The 23,490-nt window shown below is 39.5% G+C and overlaps 1 protein-coding gene across 1 annotated transcript; it reads right to left on the reverse strand.

The window, feature by feature from the left end:
• Window positions 1-7,278: 7,278 nt before the first annotated feature.
• chia (chitinase, acidic) lies at window positions 7,279-18,534 on the reverse strand. The gene is made up of 11 exons (NM_001199560.1): window positions 18,509-18,534; window positions 16,581-16,610; window positions 15,539-15,740; window positions 15,382-15,438; window positions 15,127-15,292; window positions 13,761-13,885; window positions 13,530-13,653; window positions 12,450-12,635; window positions 10,125-10,244; window positions 9,539-9,680; window positions 7,279-7,621 (listed from the first exon to the last, which is right to left on the reverse strand). The coding sequence occupies exons 1-11, from the start codon at window positions 18,531-18,533 to the stop codon at window positions 7,350-7,352; spliced, it is 1,449 nt and encodes a 482-aa protein (NP_001186489.1). The 5' UTR covers window position 18,534; the 3' UTR covers window positions 7,279-7,349.
• Between the last annotated feature and the right edge of the window lie 4,956 nt (window positions 18,535-23,490).

Here is a 23,490-nt window from a genome sequence, read left to right on the forward strand (position 1 = left end):
TAAGTTGTGTGTATGTGTGTGGTTGGGGGGGGGGGGCTCTTTGTTTTTAACACTCATTGCCATAGTGCTTTCATGCTACTTTTTTCTTTTCACCATGCATTTATTGTATAGGGCTGTTTGAGTGGCTGGTCTGTATAGGTAGTATCCTTGCTGATAACATCCTTGTTCATTTTATGTGCCATTTACAATACAGATAAGATGGTTAAGTTTACATATATTTCAAAACCTTCTTGTCCATGGAGTTAATGTTTTTTTTTAATTTTTAATATTGTATAGGATAGCAATATGCATAATACAGTACAGGTTTTTCACCACAACAAGTGGTGTCCCTATGTGTATTATTTTTATGGATATACATAGATAATGTATGTGTTAATTTGTTACACATATAAAATACAGTGGATATAAAAAGTCTACACAGCCCTGGTAAATTGTCAGGTTCCACCAGGTACCACTCAATTGAAAAACAAACTGAAATCTTTTAGGTGGAGGGAAGAAAACCCAAAAAACTAAAATGATGTGGTTGCATAAGTGTGCACACTCTTAAACTAATACTTTGTTGAAGCACCTTTTGATTTTATTACAGCACTCAGTCTTTTTGGGTATGAGTCTATCAGCATGGCACATTTTGACTTTGCAATATTTGCCAACTCTACTTTGCAGAAACACTCCAAATCTGTCAGATTGCGAGGGCATCTCCTGTGCTTCAGATCACCCCACAGATTTTCAATCGGATGGGCCATTCCAAAACTTTAATCTTTTTCCGGTGAAACCATTCCTTTGTTGATATGGATGTATGCTTTGGGTTGTTGTCATGCTGAAAGATGAAGTTCCTCTTCATGTTCAGCTTTCTAGCAGAAGCCTGAAGGTTTTGTGCCAAAACTGTGACTGGTATTTGGAACTGTTTATAATTCCCTCTATCTTAACTAAGGCCCCAGTTCCAGCTGAACAAAAACAGCCCCAAAGCATGATGCTGCCACCACCATGCTTCACTGTGGGTATGGTGTTCTTTTGGTGATGTGCAGTATTGTTTTTGCACCAAACATATTTTTTGGAATCAACCTTGGTTTCATCAGACCGTAACATCTTTTCCCACATGCTTTTGAGAGACTTCAGATGTGTTTTTGCAAAATGTAGCCTGGCTTGGATATTTTTCTTCGTAAGAAAAGGCTTTCCCCTTGCCACTCTACCCCATAGCCGAGACATATGAAGAATACGGGAGATTGTTGTCACATGTACCACACAGCCGATTGCAGATTTATTATATTGGTGTAACTGTGTGTTTAGGAATTTTTTTTTAAATAAATTTTAATATTTAATGGCAGTGTAACTTTAGGGGGTAAGATACATTCCTGGGGGTGTTCTTTGTAATTTAGTTTCATGCTGGTGTCCATCATGTATAGCAGTGATCCCAAACCAGTGGCTCAGGAGATGTTGCTCACCAACCCCTTGGATGTTGCTTTTAGTGCCCCCAAACCAGGTAGTTATATTTGAATTTCTGACTTGGTGGGGGGGGGTCAGTTGGTTTATGAGAACAGGGAAAAAGCAAAAATTTTTAACTCTTATTTTTCATCTGTCTATACATCTGAGAAGCCAGCTAATGAAGGCTTCCCTTTTAATATGCCCAGTTAATTTAGCTACTGACGCATGGGTCACTCGGGAGGAAATTCAAAAGAGACTTGAACATATAAAGGTAAACAAAAGTCCAGGACAGGATGGGATTCATCCCAAGGTATTAAACGAGCTTAGCGCTGTAATTGCCAACAGGGCCGCCATCAGAAATCACGGGGCCCCTCACAACAAAGTTTTCTAAGCCCCCCTCCCACCAGTACAAAGAACTCACAGACATGAGACATTGTTAGCCAGCAGGCCCCCCCATAGTACATTGGTAGCCAGCAGTGCACCAACCCTAGTACATTGGTAGCCAGCAGGCCCCCCCCCCTAGTACATTTATAGCCAGCAGTGCCCCAACCCTAGTACATTGGTAGCCAGCAGGGCCCCCCCTAGTACATTGGTAGTCAGCAGTGCCCCAAACCTAGTACATTGGTAGCTAGCAGTGCCCCAACCCTAGTACATTGGTAGCCAGCAGTGCCCCAACCCTAGTACATTGGTATCCAGCAGTGCCCCCCCAGTACATTGGTAGCCAGCAGTGCCCCCCCTAGTACATTGGTAGCCAGCAGTGCCCCAACCCTAGTACATTCGTACCCAGCACAGCACAGCCCCCCTTGTCTTGTGCGGCTCCTCCGGCGGCTCCTCCGTTCACGATAGCACTGCACTTCAGAGTGCCGAAAGACGCCAGGTCCTTTTATAAGGTTGCGCCTCGTGCATACTGACGTGCATTTACGCACGGGGCGCGACCAATAGGATCACCCGCTGACCAACAATGACAGGGCCTGGAATTGATTTAAGGGGGCCCAAGCTACTAAGAAAACTGTAGCACCGCCCCCTTTTAAAGTTAAAATCGTCCGGGCCCGGGACAACTGTGTCCCCCTGATGGTGGCCCTGGCTGGAAGATACCATTGCAGCCTAGAGACAGTTACATATTTCAGCCTGGGCAAAGGCTGGAAGATACCATTGCAGCCTAGAGACAGTTATATATCACAGCCTGGGCAAAGGCTGGAAGATACCATTGCAGCCTAGAGACAGTTACATATCTCAGCTTGGGCAAAGGCTTGAAGATACCATTGCAGCGCAGGGACAGTTTTATATCTCAGCCTAGGCAAAGGCTGGAAGATACCATTGCAGCGCAGGGACAGTTACATATCTCAGCCTGGGCAAAGGCTGGAAGATACCATTGCAGCCTAGAGACAGTTACATATCTTAGCCTTGGCAAAGGCTGGAAGATACCATTGCAGTGCCAGGACAGTTTTATATCTCAGCCTAGGCAAAGGCTGGAAGATACCATTGCAGCGCAGGGACAGTTACATATCTCAGCCTAGGCAAAGGCTGGAAGATACAATTGCGGCCTAGAGACAGTTACATATCTCAGCCTTTGCAAAGGCTGGAAGATACCATTGCAGTGCAGGGACAGTTACATATCTCAACCTAGGCAAAGGCTGGAAGATACCATTGCAGCCTAGAGATAGTTACATATCCCACCCTGGGCAAAGGCTGGAAGATACCATTGCAGTGCAGGGACAGTTACATATCTCAGCCTGGGCAAAGGCTGTAAGATACCATTGCAGCACAGGGACAGTTACATATCTCAGCCTGGGCAAAGGCTGGAAGATACCATTGCAGCGCAGGGACAGTTACATATCTCAGCCTGGGCAAAGGCTGGAAGATACCATTGCAGTGCAGGGACAGTTACATATCTCAGCCTGGACAAAGGCTGGAAGATACCATTGCAGCACAGGGACAGTTACATATCTCAACCTAGGCAAAGGCTGGAAGATACCATTGCAGCCTAGAGACAGTTACATATCTCAGCCTGGGCAAAGGCTGGAAGATACCATTGCAGCGCAGGGACAGTTACATATCTCAGCCTGGGCAAAGTCTGGAAGAGACCATTGCAGTCTAGAGACAGTTATATATCTAAGCTTGGGTAAAGGCTGGAAGATACCATTGCAGCCTAGAGACAGTTACATATCTCAGCCTGGGCAAAGGCTGGAAGATACCATTGCAGCGCAGGGACAGTTACATATCTCAGCCTGGGCAAAGGCTGGAAGATACCATTGCAGCGCAGGGACAGTTACATATCTCAGCCTGGGCAAAGGCTGGAAGGTACCATTGAAGTGCAAGGACAGTTACATATCTCAGCCTAGGCAAAGGCTGGAAGATACCATTGCAGACTAGAGACAGTTACAAATCTCAGCCTGGGCAAAGGCTGGAAGATACCATTGCATCCTAGAGACAGTTACATATCTCATCCTGGGCAAAGGCTGGAAGATACCATTGCAGAGCAGGGACAGTTACATATCTCAGCCTAGGCAAAGGCTGGAAGATACCATTGCAGCCTAGAGATAGTTACATATCCCACCCTGGGCAAAGGCTGGAAGATACCATTGCAGTGCAGGGACAGTTACATATCTCAGCCTGGGCAAAGGCTGGAAGATACCATTGCAGCACAGGGACAGTTACATATCTCAGCCTGGGCAAAGGCTGGAAGATACCATTGCAGCGCAGGGACGGTTACATATCTCAGCCTGGGCAAAGGCTGGAAGATACCATTGCAGTGCAGGGACAGTTACATATCTCAGCCTGGACAAAGGCTGGAAGATACCATTGCAGCACAGGGACAGTTACATATCTCAACCTAGGCAAAGGCTGGAAGATACCATTGCAGCCTAGAGACAGTTACATATCTCATCCTGGGCAAAGGCTGGAAGATACCATTGCAGCACAGGGACAGTTACATATCTCAGCCTGGACAAAGGCTGGAAGATACCATTGAAGTGCAGGGACAGTTACATATCTCAGCCTAGGCAAAGGCTGGAAGATACCATTGCATCCTAGAGACAGTTACATATCTCATCCTGGGCAAAGGCTGGAAGATACCATTGCAGCACAGGGACAGTTACATATATCAGCCTGGGCAAAGTCTGGAAGATACCATTGCAGTCTAGAGACAGTTATATATCTAAGCTTGGGCAAAGGCTGGAAGATACCATTGCAGCACAGGGACAGTTACATATCTCAGCCTGGACAAAGGCTGGAAGATACCATTGCAGCACAGGGACAGTTACATATCTCAACCTAGGCAAAGGCTGGAAGATACCATTGCAGCCTAGAGACAGTTACATATCTCAGCCTGGGCAAAGGCTGTAAGATACCATTGCAGCGCAGGGACAGTTACATATCTCAGCCTGGACAAAGGCTGGAAGATACCATTGCAGCCTAGAGACAGTTACATATCTCATCCTGGGCAAAGGCTGGAAGATACCATTGCAGCACAGGGACAGTTACATATCTCAGCCTGGGCAAAGGCTGGAAGATACCATTGCATCCTAGAGACAGTTACATATCTCATCCTGGGCAAAGGCTGGAAGATACCATTGCAGCACAGGGACAGTTACATATATCAGCCTGGGCAAAGGCTGGAAGATACCATTGCAGCCTAGAGACAGTTACATATCTCAGCCTGGGCAAAGGCTGGAAGATACCATTGCAGCCTAGAGACAGTTACATATCTCAGCCTGGGCAAAGGCTGGAAGATACCATTGCAGCGCAGGGACAGTTACATATCTCAGCCTGGGCAAAGGCTGGAAGATACCATTGCAGCGCAGGGACAGTTACATATCTCAGCCTGGGCAAAGGCTGGAAGATACCATTGCAGCCTAGAGACAGTTATATATCTAAGCCTGGGTAAAGGCTGGAAGATACCATTGAAGTGCAGGGACAGTTACATATCTCAGTGCAAAGTTATGCACTTTGGTAGAAATAATATAAACGCGAGCTATCTACTAAATGGTAGTTTGTTGGGAGTATCCTTAATGGAGAAGGACCTAGGAGTTTTTGTAGATAACAAGTTGTATAATTACAGTGACATTCTGTGGCTACTAAAGCAAATAAAGTGCTGTCTTGTATAAAAAAGGGCATTGACTCAAGTGATGAAAACATAATTTTGCCTCTTTATAGGTCCCCTGGTAAGGCCTCACCTTGAGTATGCAGTGCAGTTTTGGGCTCCAGTCCTTAAGAAGGATATTAATGAGCTGGAGAGAGTGCAGAGACGTGCAACTAAACTGGTAAAGGGGATGGAAGATTTAAGCTATGAGGTAAGACTGTCGAGGTTGGGGTTGTTTTCTCTGGAAAAGAGGCTGTTCATATACATTAGAGGGCATTATAGGCAGATAAGGGGTGTTCTTTTTTTCCAATAAGCCAGAGGCCACCCATAAACCAGAGGTCACCCCTTTAGATTAGAGGAACGGAGCTTCCATTTGAAGCAGCGTAGGTGGTTTTTCACGGTGAGGGCAGTGAGGTTGTGGAATGCCCTTCCTAGTGATGTGGTAATGGCAGATTCTGTTAATGCCTTTAAGAGGGGCCTGGGTGAGTTCTTGAACAAGCATAGTATCCAAGGTTATTGTGATTCTAATATCTACAGTTAGTATTAATGGTTGTATATATAGTTCATGTATGTGATAGTATAAGATTGGTAAGTATAGGTTGTATGTGCTGGGTTTACTTGGATGGGTTGAATTGATGGACTCTGGTCTTTTTTCAACCCTATGTAACTACATAGATGCTACTGTTGGTCCCATACTGTTTGAAGATGTGTGAATCATTTAAAGGGTGGAGGCATAGGATTGGCCCATAGCAGACCGGTCAAATATTGCGGGAGGGTACTTTGTGTTTCGATGTGTAGACATTGTTTGATTGAGTTGCCTACTTGCTTCTAGGATGATAGCTGCACAGTACTTTTCTATATTTGGCTCACCCATAGCTCCCTTATCCCTGTGCCTTTATAGAGTAAGGGTAAGTTTCTATATAGAAGTAAAAAACCTGACCAGTCCTTTGGTTAATCTTGTTATAATAGTTTGACTACACACAATTCATAGTTCTGAACCAAGCCCTTATCAATGTATTTTAAATTTTGTAAGTTAGCCCAAGTTTACTAGATTATTTAAAAATATCAGGTTCACTCAATAACTGGGGAATTAAAAAAAAAGATTAGAGATATTAATAGATAATTAATTTTACTGATGGTCTATGTTTTATTTCATTTTTTGTTTTTGTTTTTTTTCAAATGGTATTTGATCCATTCATCAAAAATTGTAAATCTGAAGACTGCAAGATGTCCTAAAACATATACAATTATATAATGCTAATGTTCATGTTTTTTTTCGTTTTCACAAATCATGGTTTTTAGCTCTAAAAATTGTCGATTTTATTAATTACACGAAAAAAAAAATTGTAATTTATTAAGCAAAAAAACACACAAAAAAAGACCAAACTATACCGTCTATTTGTGGTCTTGGGGTTTGGGGTTTTTTTGTTAATTTGCATTTCGACAAAAAATCATACAAAAACAAAACATTTGAGGTTTTTGTGTTATTTTGTTTTTGTTCTACATTTTAATTTGTTCATACTTTTTCAATTCAATTTTTAATAATAATAACTAGGCATTTGTGGTTTTAATGAAAATAAGTTTTTTTCGTGGTATCAAAAAACTCTAAAACCACTAAAATCAAAATGTTGATAAATGGTCCTCCCCATGTTAATTCAGTGGTGAACATCCTTTTTAATTTAACTGAAGATAATCTGTGAATGGTGAAGCCAAATTTCTTACATAACCTATATTTAGCACTATATTTACATTCATTTAGAACAATAGAAAACTAGTTTATGCAGAAATGTAGTTTTATTGTAATCAGAATAAAAAGCTACAGCATAATATGAGTCATATTCCATGATCATGGCCAATTACAGCACTCGCAGCTTGGATCAAATACAAGGCCAGTTTGGCAGTGCTGCTGGTAGGTAATTCCGTTCAAGCAATGCCAAAAGGCATTGGTGTTTCCAGCCACTGGGTACAAACCACTAGCTTTTCCAGCACAGAATCCACTGCCACCTGAGCTTCCACCAGAGCTACTACCAGATCCACTGCTTCCAGAGCCACTGCCACTAGGTACAGTTGCTGGAGCAGCTGTTACTGGAGCAACAGGAGTAGCAGGAGGGGTACAGCCTTAAAAAAAAACAAAGAGACAGATTTACATACATATATAGCAACATAGTAAATAAGGTTGAAAAGAGACACACTCAAGTTAATTTTCTTGCCTAAAAGAAACCTGTCTAACTGCTAGTTAATCTAGATCCCTTGTCCAGAAACCATTATTCAGAATGCTCTGATTTACAGGGAGGCCATCTCCCATAAGGTCAGTTTTAAAAGAACAGTAGCACTAAAAAATGAAAGAGCTTTAAAGTAATAAAAATATAATGTACTGTGGCCCTGCACTGGTAAAACTGGTGTGTTTGCTACAGTAACACTACTATAATTTATATAATAAGCTGCTGTGTAGCCACGGGGGCAGCCATTCAAGCTGGAAAAAAGGAGAAAAGGGCACAGGTTACATAGCAGATAACAGATAAGTTCTGTAGAATATAATAGTGTTTTATCTGTTATCTGCTATGTGCCTGTGCCTTTTCTCCTTTGAATGGCTGCCTCCATGGCTACACAGCAGCTTATTTATATAAATTATAGTAGACTTTCTGAATTAAACACACAACTTTTACCAGTACAGGGCAGCAGCACATTATATTTTAGTTACTTTTATATACTGTGGCACCCTAAAAAGAACCCTTCTCCAGGTAGAGAATGTTACCTTGACAACCATCCTCTGAACACAATCCAAAAGAGCTTAGCTAAATAAGCAAAGCTTAATGCTTTGGTAAAATTTAAGCAAGAGAATAATCAAATCACAAATGTAACTACATGAGATGCAAGGGTTGCAACAAACACTGTACAAAAACTAAAAGTAGAGCATGCAGTGAAATTAAGAAACCAGCAGCAACAAGGGACATAGGTGTTCTGGATCAAGTTTTGCACTGAGACTTTTGGACATGTAGCTACTGTATGCCATTGGGATATTTCCATTTACCTTTTTCTTTCAAATCCTGATCAATGTAATTACATTTATATTGTGATTTAACTTTATTATACATCTATTAATGCACATTAGATATATATGATCCCTAGTGCATAATTTTCACATGAATTTGTGGCGGAATATCTGCATTTCACCTTTGGTGGATTGATTTGCGAAATGGCGCAAAAATGTGCCATGGAAAATTTGCCACACAAAAAGAAAAAGCTACGCGCATCAAGAAAGACTTTGCACGCATAATTATTTTGACCCGTGCAAGAATTTTTTGCTGGTGCAAACCTCAGAGCCTATTTCTTATGCTGTGTAAAAAAAAATTGCCAAGCAAACAATGTGTAAAATAAACAGCAAATTTATCAAGGTGTGATTTATTTTACGCCATCTGAACACATCTGTGTCATTATTTTATTTTATTTATTTATTTATTAAAAGCTTTAAAGGTTTCACAGCATCTGCCCAGATTTAAAGTCCCAACTATGGCTATTTTAGGCCTTTCGCAAATTATTTAGAAGTTTCGCGAATTTTCTGGCCAGATTTGGGACAGATTCATTCATCACTAATCAGTACCCATACTCACATGCAACTGCAGTAGCTGCTTCTCAAACAAAAATTTCCAGCATGCCTTAGATTAGCATTTTGAAATTTTTCAGGCTGTGAGAACTTCCAAATGTTGGGATCCCTATAATGCATGGCACAGAACAGTGGCCCAAAAATTACCAGCTAAAAATTTTGGTTACATGTTCCCCTTTAGCCATGTGGTTTCTGTCCCCTTTAATGCAGCATGTCATTTTATGAGCTATGATTGTTAGAAAGCTACAAGCCTCCCAAAAGTAAAACAGGCAACATGCTCTACTGTAAATATATGACTGGGCAAGCCAATATGTTGCAGAGTTAATTTTTGGCCTTTATGGGTTCAGATGTTTTATTTTGTACCATTTTTTTCCATAGTTAACAGTAAACAATATATATATAGCATTTATGCATGAAAGAGTAAGACCTACCGGATGCTTGAACACCAAGAGTATTCTTCAGTGTGTTAATCAGAGGGAACTTTCCCTGATTACAGAAAGTCCCAGTGAAATCATCCAGATCAATAGCCCAAACCATAGCACCTCCAAGATTATTTTTCATTAGCCATTCAGCCTATAAAACATGTAGGCAAACCTTTAGATCTTTATAAAATTATTTTATTCTCTATTTTATATTATTATTATTACTAATATTATTATTACCACTACTATTAATAATTATAAGAATGGGTCATAAATATCCTGTAAAATATATCCTTAGAAAGGGTACTTAGCAATATAACCAGTGTTAAGTCCTGTCACTTGGCTCATTCAAACTTGTGTATTATTAAAAAAAACTGCTTTTAAATATGTATTATATATATATGTAAAATATGAGGATACTAGATAGCACCTCTGTGTTCCATGCCCTGTATAAAAGCACTTGGTCTACTGCCTTGTGCCTTGTATGGTCCTGGAGATCTTTGGTAACTTCTACTAATCCTACAGTTTCCAACAAGGAATATATTATTATCAATTATAATTGATAATTATTCCCAATTTAAATCATTAGAGATACCTTTATTTGGAAGCTCTTCTCGTTATCATAGCCCAACCATTCACTGCCTTGATATGCATAGGGTACGTCTTCAGCAGAAGACCAAAGGTTGGTTGCTCCATTCTTCAGGAAGGTGCAGATCTAAACATAGTAAATAATAGTGACATTGTCATGAATATGGATTAGAATTACATAGCTTAAATGACCGGTGTTATAATATTTTGAGAAAAACACATATATTACTAAACATATACAGTCAAACCTCAGTTTTTGTATAGTACATATTTTAAGTTTACAACGGTTTTAATTTTTTTTTATCCAGAAAGTCTCGAATTATGGAAAGGCCATCTACCATAGACTCCATTATAAGCAAATAATTCAAATTTTTAAAAATGATTTCCTTTTTCTCTGTAGTTATAAAGTAGTACCCTGTACTTGATCCCAACTAAGATATAATTAATTCTTATTGGATTATTAATTACAGTTTAGATAATTCTTTTTAGCAGACTTAAGGTAGGAGATCCGAATTACAGAAAGACCCCTTATCCAGAAATCCCCAGGACCCTAGCATTCTGGATAACGGGCCCCATACCTCTACACCATTTATAACTGGTGGTTGTATGCCATGCATGTGAATGTTTACATTTGTCAAAACTGATATCTAAACACCAAACTACTTGTTAAGAACTTACAAATGCATACATTTATTTTAACTCCAAAAGTGTGTAAAGTATTTAATACACATAGCTACCACAAAAGACTGCTTTTTAGAGGTATTACAAACAAGTGTGGTTCATTTTTTAAGGTGTTTTTTTAAAGAATATTAAATACCCCTGGGTCACATGACTGTGAAACTACCGTATTTTTCGCCGTATAAGACGCACTTTTTCTTCCCCAAAACTTGGGGGGAAAAGTTTGTGCGTCTTATACGGCGAATGCTCCTTCCTCTATGTGCCGCGGCTCTCTGCCGCATACTCGCTTTTATAAGGTTGCGCCCGTGCATACTGACGTCACACGCTCAGGGCGCAACCTTATAAAAGCACAGAAGCCGCGGCACAGAGGAAGACATCACAGGAGCCGAAGGCAGCTGGGGGGAAATGGAAGGTGCTTGGGGGCCCGGGGGGGAAGCTGAAGTATGCTGTGGGTGCCGTGGGGGAGCTGGAGGATGCTTGAAGGCCCTGGGGGACGCTGAAGGATACTTGGGGGGGCCCAGGGGGAAGCTGAAGGATACTTGGGGGGGCCCAGGGGGAAGCTGAAGGATACTTGGGGGGGCCCTGGGGGAAGCTGAAGGATACTTGGGGGGGCCCTGGGGGAAGCTGAAGGATACTTGGGGGGCCCTGGGGGAAGCTGAAGGATACTTGGGGGGGGGGAAGCTGAAGGATACTTGGGGGGGCCCTGGGGGAAGCTGAAGGATACTTGGGGGGGCCCTGGGGGAAGCTGAAGGATACTTGGGGGGGGGCCTGGGGGAAGCTGAAGGATACTTGGGTGGGCCCTGGGGGAAGCTGAAGGATACTTGGGGGGGGGCCTGGGGGAAGCTGAAGGATACTTGGGGGGGCCCTGGGGGAAGCTGAAGGATGCTTGGGGGGGCCCTGGGGGAAGCTGAAGGATACTTGGGGGGGCCCTGGGGGAAGCTGAAGGATACTTGGGGGGGCCCTGTGGGAAGCTGAAGGATGCTTGGGGGGGCTCTGGGGGAAGCCTCATTATGTGCGAGCCCAGAGACAATTAACAGTTGATATAAAATATTTTACTACAGTATTTGCTTCAGAATCTTTTTTTTCTAGATTTTCCTCATTTAAAATTGGGTGCGTCTTATATTCCGGAGCGTCTTATAAGGCGAAAAATACGGTACGTCACACGCACAGGGCGCAACCTTATAAAAGCACAGAAGCCGCTGGGAGCCGCGGCACAGAGGAAGACATCACAGGAGCCGAAGGCAGCTGGGGGGAAATGGAAGGTGCTTGGGGGCCCGGGGGGGAAGCTGAAGTATGCTGTGGGTGCCGTGGGGGAGCTGGAGGATGCTTGAAGGCCCTGGGGGACGCTGAAGGATACTTGGGGGGGGCCCAGGGGGAAGCTGAAGGATACTTGGGGGGGCCCTGGGGGAAGCTGAAGGATACTTGGGGGGGCCCTGGGGGAAGCTGAAGGATACTTGGGGGGGCCCTGGGGGAAGCTGAAGGATACTTGGGGGGGCTCTGGGGGAAGCTGAAGGATACTTGGGGGGGCCCTGGGGGAAGCTGAAGGATACTTTTTAAAACAATGGGTTGATATTACACCCAGAATGACTCCAAATGTATTATGTACAATCAATTTTTTCCTGATGGGTTATTATCACATCTCTGAATAAACTACCTCATAATAGGCCCAGAATCCAGCTTGTCTGGTGTAAGGTCCAGCAGGTCCATTCCCAGAAGTTGGGGCACCGATGCCATTGTTGGATGGGTTACTGAGGATAAACGTGTGTCCATAGGTTGGGAATCCAACAATGAGCTTTGAAGCAGGAGCACCATTGTTCAGCCAGTAATTCATGACATAGTCCTATATAGAATAATTATATATATACATATATAAAAAGGGTTATTTCACTTACATTTTACACCTCACTTTCTGCTATCCAACTTGCATAATTTTTGTGCAGGCAGATTTAACATGGACAAACTTTGTTACAGTTGCCATAAACTAAAATCATCCAGAATATCGATAAGGCCTGCAGGCTGAACAGATGGATGCCATATGAGTGGCAATACACATATATGGCCATCTTCCATTGTACCAGGATATATTATCTGTGAGCCAAGAGGATTCAGGATGGTCTGTCAAAACCCACACCTGACCTGGCACACAGGCCCAGACAAAATCTGCAAAACTGTCAAATCTGGGCATGTAAGAACAGTTTAAAGAAACAGTTCAGTGTAAAAAGGAAACTGGGTAAAATAGATAGACTGTGCAAAATAAAAAAAATTTTCAGTTCAGTTAGTTAGCAAAAATGTAATTTATAAAGGCCGGAGTGAGTGGATGTCTAATAAAATAGCCAGAACACTACTTCCTCCTTTCAGCTCCCAGTCAGTAATCAATCAGTGACTTCGGGGGGGGGGGGGGGGGAATATGGGACATAACTGTTCAGTTAGTTTGCTTTTGAATCTGACCTGCATGCTCACAAACTGAACAGTTATGTCCCATGTGCCCCAACCCCCTTTAGTCACTGACTAACTAATAGTTTAAAGACCTAAAAGGAGGAAGTAGTGTTCCTGCTATAATGTTAGACATATGCTCACCCTACTATTTATGGAATTACAATTTTTGCCAAACTAACTATATTAGAAATATTTTTACTTAACACAGTCTATCTATTTATCCAGTTTTATTTTTACACTGAACCGTTCCTTTAAGTCCCAAGGATGTTAGATATTACCATTGTAGACAGGCACTTACAACATTCAAGTAAGCGTTATATCCAGTCGCAGATGGGTTAGTGTACAGAGGGCTGTTTTCTCCAGTGTATCCTTCCCAGGAACCGTGCAGGTCATAAGTCATAACATGGATGTAATCTAGAGCCCTAAATGGTGTTAAAAACATCAATATAGTACAACATTTGGTATACATGTTTTTGGTATGTTAATTTTGCTTCTAAAATAAATACTAATTCTGATACATTTGACTTACTGTGAAAGCTGGGGAATCTGGTAACCAGATTCGATGTTGGAGATACCAGCAGCCACTGCAGCGGTCACCATTAGTCTAGGCTTGTTGGATTGTGAAGCTTCTGCTTCAAAAGCTGCTAACATTTCCTGTTACACACATGGCAATAAATTTACATTGATATTTATTATATATTAAAGAACATCAAGAAAGAAAATAAATACAAACATCTCAATGTCATACTTTTGTAAAGCTGCTAAACCACAACAACTCTACCCCCAATCAAATATTAAATGTGAAATGGAACAGTGATATCCAAACTGCAACCCTTAATTTTTTACTTGACAACAACTATCAAAATGCTTTGGACACATTTAAATGCATGCAGTTGCAATTCAACAAGAGCTGAATGCTTTAAAGTTTGAGTCACAGCAAGCCCCATTAAATAAAACAAAGTAAATCTGTGGGGTGTGAACAAGGTAAAACTAGAATTATTTGTGAGGTACATGCATTGGGTAATGAATAAAAGTTGTAGCTATAAAGATATATCAAAGAAACTACCACCGAAATGTAAATAAAATGTAGGCTTCTGTTGGCGGAAAGCCAAAGGTGGAATAGAGAATATATTCTCTTTCACAGTGTTTAAGATTATTGCTTTAAAGGACAAGGCAACGCAAAATATAATTTTTTGCCTAACAAAAGAAACCAAAATTCTAAGCAGCTTTGCAATATACATGTATTACAAGTTTGTAATGGTTTTTGAGTTATTTGTATTTATAATTGCTATTAGAAGCAGTGTTTGCCTGTGCTTTCTATTCTCTGCCCTGGTGGCTCAGACTGTTGAAAAAATGTAACACAAGGCAGCAGACTGACAGACCTGTATTGCTGGAGAAGCAAGACCTTTGCAACATTGTTTAAAATGTAACAACCAGGAGTTCAGCAAATGCAGCTTTCAATAGCAATTACATTTACACATAACGTTTAAAGCGCTACAAATTTTTAATTATTTAATATTGGAAAGTTGCTTAGAATTATGTTTTCTTTCATTATGCAAAAAATTATTTTTTGGGTTGACATGCCCTTTAAGTACACCTAGTTTTAATGATTACCTATATTCTATAACATTTGGACATTTATCTGATTTATCTACATAAATGTTACTTTTTTTTACACTTTTACAATACAATTATTTAATGACTATAAGGCTAAAATTGTATCTTGGGGTTACATATATATTTGTTTATTTTTTACATATTTTATACATTATTCTACAGACAAACTGTAGAGGAAATTATTTGGAGACCAATAAGTGCATTAATCAGGACAATAATGGAGTCTGTATGAATAGGGTTTTTCGATGAAAAAGATAAATCTTGCATTGTTTGTTTACCTGAACCAATGTGGTAAAGAGCTGCTTGTCCTGAGGAGGGCTGCCTCTGGAGCCTGGATATTCCCAATCAAAGTCTAGACCATCAAATCCATATTGACGCAGGAATTTGATCACAGAAGATATAAATGTCTGACGGCTTTGAGCAGTGGCAACCATGGCAGTGAACCTTCAGAATAAAGAAAGAATGAACTATTTATTAGCATCATGTTACCATAGCAGCCAGTCCACTAATAAGAATTGTTTTAAATTGCTTACGGTGCAGTTCCAAAGTTCCAACCTCCAATTGCCAGAAGTGTTTTCAAATTACCATTCCTACATTGACATAATATCAATATTTTCATTAAATTCTTAATCAATCTAGGCAAAGGCAGCAGCTTTTAATTTATTAAATTATTTAATTTTTTATACATACTGGTTCTTTAGATTTTGGAAGGAGCTGTACAGAGTGACATCATTCCATTCAATCGTGGTGATCTGGTTATTGGACATTCCGGCAAAGGCATAGATCAGGTGAGTACAAAGGCATGGATCAATGTTATCAGGCTTGAACTTTCCTAGCCCTGGTCTGTATTGGGCCCAATTGGTGAAGTAACATGTCAGCTCATAGGCGGAGCCTGTAGTAGTTATAACAATATGTTTAACATTTTGTAGTGTATTTGTGTTTATATATTACATTTTTTGTGTCCAGGTTTTTCTAGGTATACTGCCAATGCATCAATTTTTTCCCCTCTGTACATGACTCTGACCATTTTCAGTAGTGTAATCTTGTATATATCTAATAATATAACTACTGGTAATAAAAACTTTTCTTTTTTGAGGTGCTAATTGTATTGCTTTCAACAAAGAAACAGCAATATATTCTAAGCATATTTTTATTCAGAAATGTATACCTACAGTAATAAAGAGTTTAAAAATCCTTTCTGATATAAAACAATTTTTATCTTAGGTAAGTTTTTGGAAAACTGTTAAAGATTCCAACAATTTATTGCAGGACTTCAATGTTAATGAATCTCAAAAGAAGCTGGACAAAAAAGTGGTAACATGTTTCTAACATTCCTCAGCAAGTCTATAACCTGTCTCTGATAGATACAACATATCATAACCTGGATTAATGTAAATCTTCATATGTGTAACAGTCATTTTATTGTATTGTATTTACTGCAGCACAGAGTGCACATACAAAGATGGATAATAGGTTACACTGGGCACTGGTGATTACAGACTATCATTTTCAGCCTAACAAAAACATGATTAAAAATCTGTGTTATAGACAAACTCTTTAGACAAACTGAGATATACAAATAGGGAAATTATCTGATAATGTTTTGTCTATGTCTATACTCAAAAACTGGATGTAAGCGTAACAATTAATTTTTATCTTGTGCATCTATTTTGTTTCTAATTTTTTATTTTAATCAGTTCTTCAAAACAGCGTCAATTGGCCTTCAACTTACCAAGCTGAGCATTTAACACTAGCGCCAACCCTAGGAAAGAAAAAAAATAGATAATCAAATATTAGCTCTGCTAAGCAATTCAAAACCCCAACAAACATAATTAATTCATTTAAAAACAGAACTATTGTCGGTGGAAAAATGCACCAAATAATGTAGAATGTCATCAACTAACTTTTAAGTTTACATTAAAAAACAATATAATTTTGATTTTTTTTTTATACTGATTTAGATTTTTTATATTGTAATAATAAATATAACATTTTTTTAGCCCCAAGAGAGTGCTGATCCATTCAGAATGTATGCAGAGCATACATTAGCAGCCTGTCAGTTATAACTTCTAATTCTAACAGACTAGTGCTGCACAAATATGGCAGCCCCCTCATAGATGAACATGGGGGATCAGATAGGTAATGTAAAAGCATTGGACAAATACTTTTATGGCAAAGTTATAAACAGCATGCAAAGACAATGTTATGACGTATGATGTAAAAAAAAGTTTCATATCTGGTGTCCGTATTTATATATATTTAAGTCCCAGTGTATGTGGTACTCTGTCTCTATATTTAGAGACTTAATATACTGTAGGCTATATTATAGGCTGTAGTGAAATAGGGAGTGACATTGAGAGTACAGGGAATTTGGAATGGATTGCCAGATACAGTACCTACTACAGAGTTGAAACAGAAAGGCTACTGAAATGCAAGATGTATGATGCAGCATATTGCAACTTTGGACTAATGATCCAAATTTAATCTGAATTTACAAGCAATTGCATGGCAAGTCAGTGGATACCAGTTTTCACTCTTATTACAGTAAGCCCAAATAAAATCAGATTAAAAACATCCATGTATGTAAGGCCTTCAATATTACCATTACATGTGAGTTTCTGATATGGATCTATGTTCTTAAAAAAAAATTCTAAAATCCCATCCAATTCCCTCTTTAAGTATTTGTATTGGTTACTGGTTGTTTTTGTTTTTAAATTTGCATGTATAATGTAGTTATTTAATGCAAAGTGCTGCAAATATGTTGCTGCTTTATAAATAAATATTATATATAATTATAATTAGTGGCAACTATTTCTAACCAAAGGCTTCACAAAAGTGGACATTGGCTTGACCCAAATGATAATGATAATTTTAAGCAAATCTGCAATATACATTCATTACAAATTTGCAATGGTTTTAATTGCTATTAAAAGCAGTGTTTGCCTGTCCCTTTCTATTCTCTGCCCTGGTGGCTCAGGCTATGGCAATGTAACAAAAGCCAGCAGACTGACAGACCTGTCTTGCAGGAGGAGACTGACCTTTGCAACATTGATTAAAAAGTAACAAACAAGAGTTCAGCAAATTGTGCTTTTAATAGCAATTACATTTACAAATAACTTATAAAGCACTAAAACTTTTTAATAAATTCACATTGGAAAGTTGCTTAGAAATAAGTTTTCTTTTATTAGGCAAAAAAATTGTTTTGGGGTTGACATGTCCTTTAATGTTCAGTTCCCATATAAGATAAATATATTGCTAAACATTTAGCCTCAGTTATTTATTATATTTTACTGCTGTTATTAGAGGCTATACCTTAGAGCAACTATTATTAAAGGGGTGGTTCACCTTTAAGCTAACTTTTAGTATGTTATAGATTGACCAAATCTATGTCCTCATTTGTATCTTCATCCAAACCACTCCCTGGTTGCTAAGGTGACTTGGACCCTAGCAAACAAATAACTGCTGAAACTCCAGACTGAAGAGCTCTTGAACTGAAAATGAAACAACTAAAAAACTACAAATAATAAAAAATGAAGATCAATTGCAAATTGTCTCAAAATATCAATCTGCATCATACTAAAAGTTAACTCAAAGTTGAACAACCCCTTTAAGTCCAGTAAAACTTGCATATTAGTTCACCAACTGTCAGAATACACTTACCAACGAGGAGGATAAGTTTTGCCATCTTTGCCTTTGTACTGAATTGAGCTACTAGTTTTTGAGCTTTTATACTTTAATAATATCACAAAGTTGCTTTATCAGTTTGAAACTTTGGCACCGTAAAGAATTACCCAGCATTTTTTTTCTTTCAGTAAATACTTATTATTCCATGTTTCTATTAAATCACATGAAGACAAAGATAAAATCACCCATATTCTTTCATTGTCATTGGATAACAAGGTCAGAAAGTGCAGTGCCAATTTTACAATGGAAATAATAGTGCATTGAAACAGTGATCTGCTTTATTGTTTTATCTTCCTGATTGGAACCACCACGTGTGGAAAAGTGCGCTGCCAAAAGATATGCAACAATGGAAATAAATAATCCAGAGAAAAGTAAATAAGTCAAGGAGGTCTGAACCCCATGAAAGTCATAGTGGAACCTGTGATAGGTCAATGGAATTTTTCTTTATGTTATTTTTTGCATTACTTTACATGAAAAAAATTAATGAAACCATTGTTAAAAATGATAAAATTAGTGAGGTAGTACCAAAGAAAAAGTAATATATCCAGCTTCTTATCTGCCATGACACTCACACTTCTTGATGGTATATTCCACAATAATAAAATACAAGGGAGCGAAGAAAAATCTAAACATGTTTTTTAAATACCATCTTTTTATTTTAAGCTGAAGAGGGATTTAGTATATTTTTCTTTAGACAGAAATAGCATGGTGTCACAAGAAACACAAGTAAACTAATCTAGTCCTTTGAATATAATGAGCATATTTAAAAAGCATTACACTTTCAGATGAAGACAGAGAAGCTTTGTGTAATACTGAGAAGCAACTATATTAAAAATATCAGTATAGTACTTCACATTTTACAGACAGTAGTGATACATTAATAAAAAAAATCAATAGATGAACATCTACTGAATAAAATGAAACCACATTTTGATAGCACACCAAAAATAAAAGTAGATGGAGGGAAGCCAGCACAGGGTCAGGCAGCTAGAGATAATCTGAAACTGGGTGAGTGAGCTGACAGATATCAGATCTAGAAAAAGGCAACTACAACAGGAAGTAAGACCAGCAGGAAGACCAACAAACTGGCAAAGTCCCATTGGTGACAGTGGGCCTTTAAAGTTAAACTTTCATGCCACTTAGTGTAATATTTGCATTGCATGCTGAATCTTTGGTGGACCAGTGTCGCCAAGCTATGCCTGCTCAGAGATGTCATTTCTGAGCACTGGAATGGTTCAGCCATTACACTTACAAGTACCAAGGGGTTAAACAAGATGAATGTGAAAGTCTAGGCAAAAGTCAGATCAGGCAAAATTTAAAGATTGCCAGAAACCAGGCCAAAACACAAAGAATCAGAGTGCGTATTCACAGGAACAGGCCAGTGGACCAGTAAACAGGCAATTAATAGGAGCCTTTAAATCTATTAAACATCTCTTGCATCACTTGCAGCTAAATTTGGAATGTCTATTTATGAATCACACTTTTTTGTATAGTTTGTACAGTGGAAATGCAGACCAGACTAGAGCTCCAGTGATGCTGAAAACTGTAGTAATTCATATAGGGTTATAATAATATATGTTCTATGGCTAGTACGTAGTTGGTGATAGATGAAAAATTACCCCCTCAATTTTACTTCATATTGTTGATGGTCTGCAAAAAAGGTTTCACCTACTGTAGATAAAAAGAGATTAGTAGTCTGTTGTAGAGCGGATTTATCGCAGGCGAATAATCTCCATGTGTGCCATCACCCTTATGGAAACTGAAGCCTTGAATAAAAGTAGCTGGTAGTAGCTGGTTTTTGCTATATTGCTTCAATAGACAGAGGCAACAATGAATGCAGAGAATAGAAAGGGACAGACAGATACACTGCTTTCAATAGTGAATCTGCAAAATCTGTAACCACTAGACCTTCCATCCTACTACCATTTTCCTCTTTGGCCCTCCCTCATCATTCACTCTTTCCTTTGGCTACTTTCTTTTGAACAATAGGAAAAATTCATTCGTTTTGGCTTTTATTTTTTTCGGCACCTAAAAACTGGGGGCGCAAAACACTCAAAATCATCCCTTATTTTCTTTGAATTTTTCCAACTACAGTTGACATATTCACCCACAAGATGGAGCTGTGGTAAAATCTATAGCCTGTATGACATTTTTATAATGTCAAAATAATAAAATACATATAACTGTATAAACTCATCTATATTACTTACAACTGGGAAGACTTAACAAAAAAGGGGGGGGGGGGCGTACTGTTTGGAGGGATTAGAGATCAGACGTATATACATACGTGGGTTCTTTAACACTGTGCCAGTAAGCTCACTGGGACAGGGACTGAATTGATTGCTGTATAATCTCTGTAAAGTGCTGCAGAATTGTGTCAATAAATACATAAAAATGGTATCTGTGTTACACTTAGATAACTACCAACTGGCTACAGCAGGTTACTACATTAATACAATTTTAATCTTTCATTGAATCTCACTGTAGGAAAGACATGCAGATTCTTACATACAGTTGACAGAGAGGTGGCTGGAATAGTCCTGGAGATGAATGTTCAACAGAAAAGTGGCAGAGCAAAATTATGTGTTTTCACATAAAATTATTTGTGCACACCACAGTTTGCACAATGAACTTGAAATGTTTGTGCTTGTGCATTGCTGGAGACCATGCCACTAGGAAGTAGACTAATAGATCTGGGACAAAGGACCAAAAGCTGTGAAAGGTATTTCCTGGCATTTTGTAGCCTCTTCCCCAATAGTGCAATTTGGCACAGGCAACACAACGGCAGGTGTTCCGTTCAGAGCCAAAACTAGAAGTAGGCAGAAGAGGAGAAATGGCACGCACTCCTTGGTCCATTAAAACTTGTCTTTATTGTAGAGATCTTAAAACAAAGAAGGTCCTGACGCGTGTTTTAAGTTTTAGTGGACCAAGGAGTGCGTGCCATTTCTCTTCAAACTGAAGTTCGTTTAATACCTCAAGCTACGGGTTCAGGGTGCTGCACCTGGACCACCACTTGTCTTTGGTGAGTGAATTTCCCAATAACATTGCCAGGACTGTTTTAAAGTCGTGTGTTGGAGGTTGAGGGTCCAGGGTTTATACACCTGGACCACATAATTTACGGGGTGAGCTTATTATCACTTCATTTGCATTTAGCTTTGAAAGATAGCCTGGGGATTATATACACTGGTGCTTATATATATACATTCCCCCTCCTATTTTTAATTTTTAGGATTGATGCTGTAGGCAGAAAAGGCACATGCCCAGGGCGCAATGGAGGGTGGGGGGTTCTAGGAACCTAGGCACACACATCTGCTGCTTACTCCGGCTCTGCAGAAGCAGCAGTTGTTGAGGGTGGGAAAGAGGAGTTGCATAGTGGGGAGCTTTGGGGGGGGGGGGCTATTAAGATTAAACAACTCAATATGAATTTCCATAAACTCCAGGCTGACCTTCCTTTTTACATCAGGAAGGATAGCATCCAAACAAAACACATCCATCTCTAAAAACAGACAAAGAAGCACACATCTAACCAGCCTCAGGAAAACTTTTAATAACCAGATATACAGACCAAAAGATGTCAGATAAACAGATAAAAATATCCACAGTTCTTGTGGGTGACCTTTCAAAACAGGAGACACAAAATAGTGATGTGTAGGTCAACAAAATGTTGACCTGCACCCAACCCACACGCAACCTGATCCATCTCTGACATGACAAAATGGGTGGGCAGGCATCTGCCTATAACTATAGTTCAGCCCAAATCCACCCAAAACCTGCAAGCAGTATGCGAAGGTCGGCCTGAACCTGGCCAACCTGTGGCTAAACCCATGGGTCCTGCAGGTTTCAGCCTGACCTGTACATCACTAACACAAAAAGACAGTTTGTTCTATTAATGTATTGCTGTACACCACTGCGCATAAAAGTAACCACTATTGGTTACTTACAATCCTCACCTAGAGTTCATAAGCCATAACAGATCTGCAACTAACAATCCATAAACATATAATTTAATTGGGTTGAAAAATTACACGTCCATCAAGTTAAGCCTTTTCTACTAAATAAAGAGGGGAAAACCCCCATCTAAAGCCTCTTAAATTTACCTCAGAGGGGAAAAAAATCTGACTTTAAGATGACAATTGTACCAGTCCCTGGATAAACTTTGTACTAAGTGATAATTTCCATTACTCTGTATATTCTTCACTTGCTAAAAAGCCATCCAATCCCTTCTTAAAGTTATTTAATGTTTCTGCCAACTATTTTAGGGAGAGAATTCCACAAAATTCAAGGATGTACTGGTAAATTAATGCTTATATATATATATATATATGCAGCAGAAGCCGGCACTCATGTGTAGAACAGATAAATGTGCCTGGGTGCAACTTTGACAAAGGCTGGTGCTACAGCCGAAACGTCAGTTGTCTTGCCTCTACAATAAAAACTTCAAAATTGAACTTTAAGACCTGTGTGAGCGGTACCTGTTTCCAAGGACTCGTGTATGTATATATATATGTATATATATATATATATATATATATATATACAAACTGTAATATAGGTGTAGCAGGAGGGCCCTGCCAACCCCAGTATTCACCGATGCCCTTTTGGGGCCCTGGACTTTCTCCCGCAGAGTTGACAAGGATCCTATACACGGCCAAGGTTAATCCAAAAACTCAAAGGGATCAGGCAAAGGCATGGTCAAAGTTGGGCAAATAGTCAGTGGCAGGCAACAAAGATTCGTAAGTCAGGAGGCAGGCAAAAAGTCAAAACCAGGTATAGCAAACAGAAATAGGGCTTTAGCAAGGTCAGGGAACTACTGAACTAACTTGGGCACTGAAACAAGCAAGGAAGCCCTATTTATTGTGAATTTCGCATCAAAGTGACATCAGCATATCAGATGCGTCAGAACACGTGCGGAAGGAGGGTCCGGGGACCGGGAGAAATGCGCATTGCAATCTTTTTTT

This window comes from Xenopus tropicalis, chromosome 2, assembly GCF_000004195.4.
Source record: "Xenopus tropicalis strain Nigerian chromosome 2, UCB_Xtro_10.0, whole genome shotgun sequence".
Lineage (NCBI taxonomy): Eukaryota > Metazoa > Chordata > Amphibia > Anura > Pipidae > Xenopus > Xenopus tropicalis.

Excerpts from the sequence above, each read along its gene's own strand:
- chia (NM_001199560.1), bottom strand. The coding sequence starts at position 18,533 with ATGGCAAAACTTATCCTCCTCGTTG. Across the intron at positions 13,654-13,760 it reads CAGATTCCCCAGCTTTCACA|GGCTCTAGATTACATCCATG; the intron begins GTAAGTCAAATG and ends AACACCATTTAG. Across the intron at positions 12,636-13,529 it reads ATAACGCTTACTTGAATGTT|GACTATGTCATGAATTACTG; the intron begins GTAAGTGCCTGT and ends TATTCTATATAG.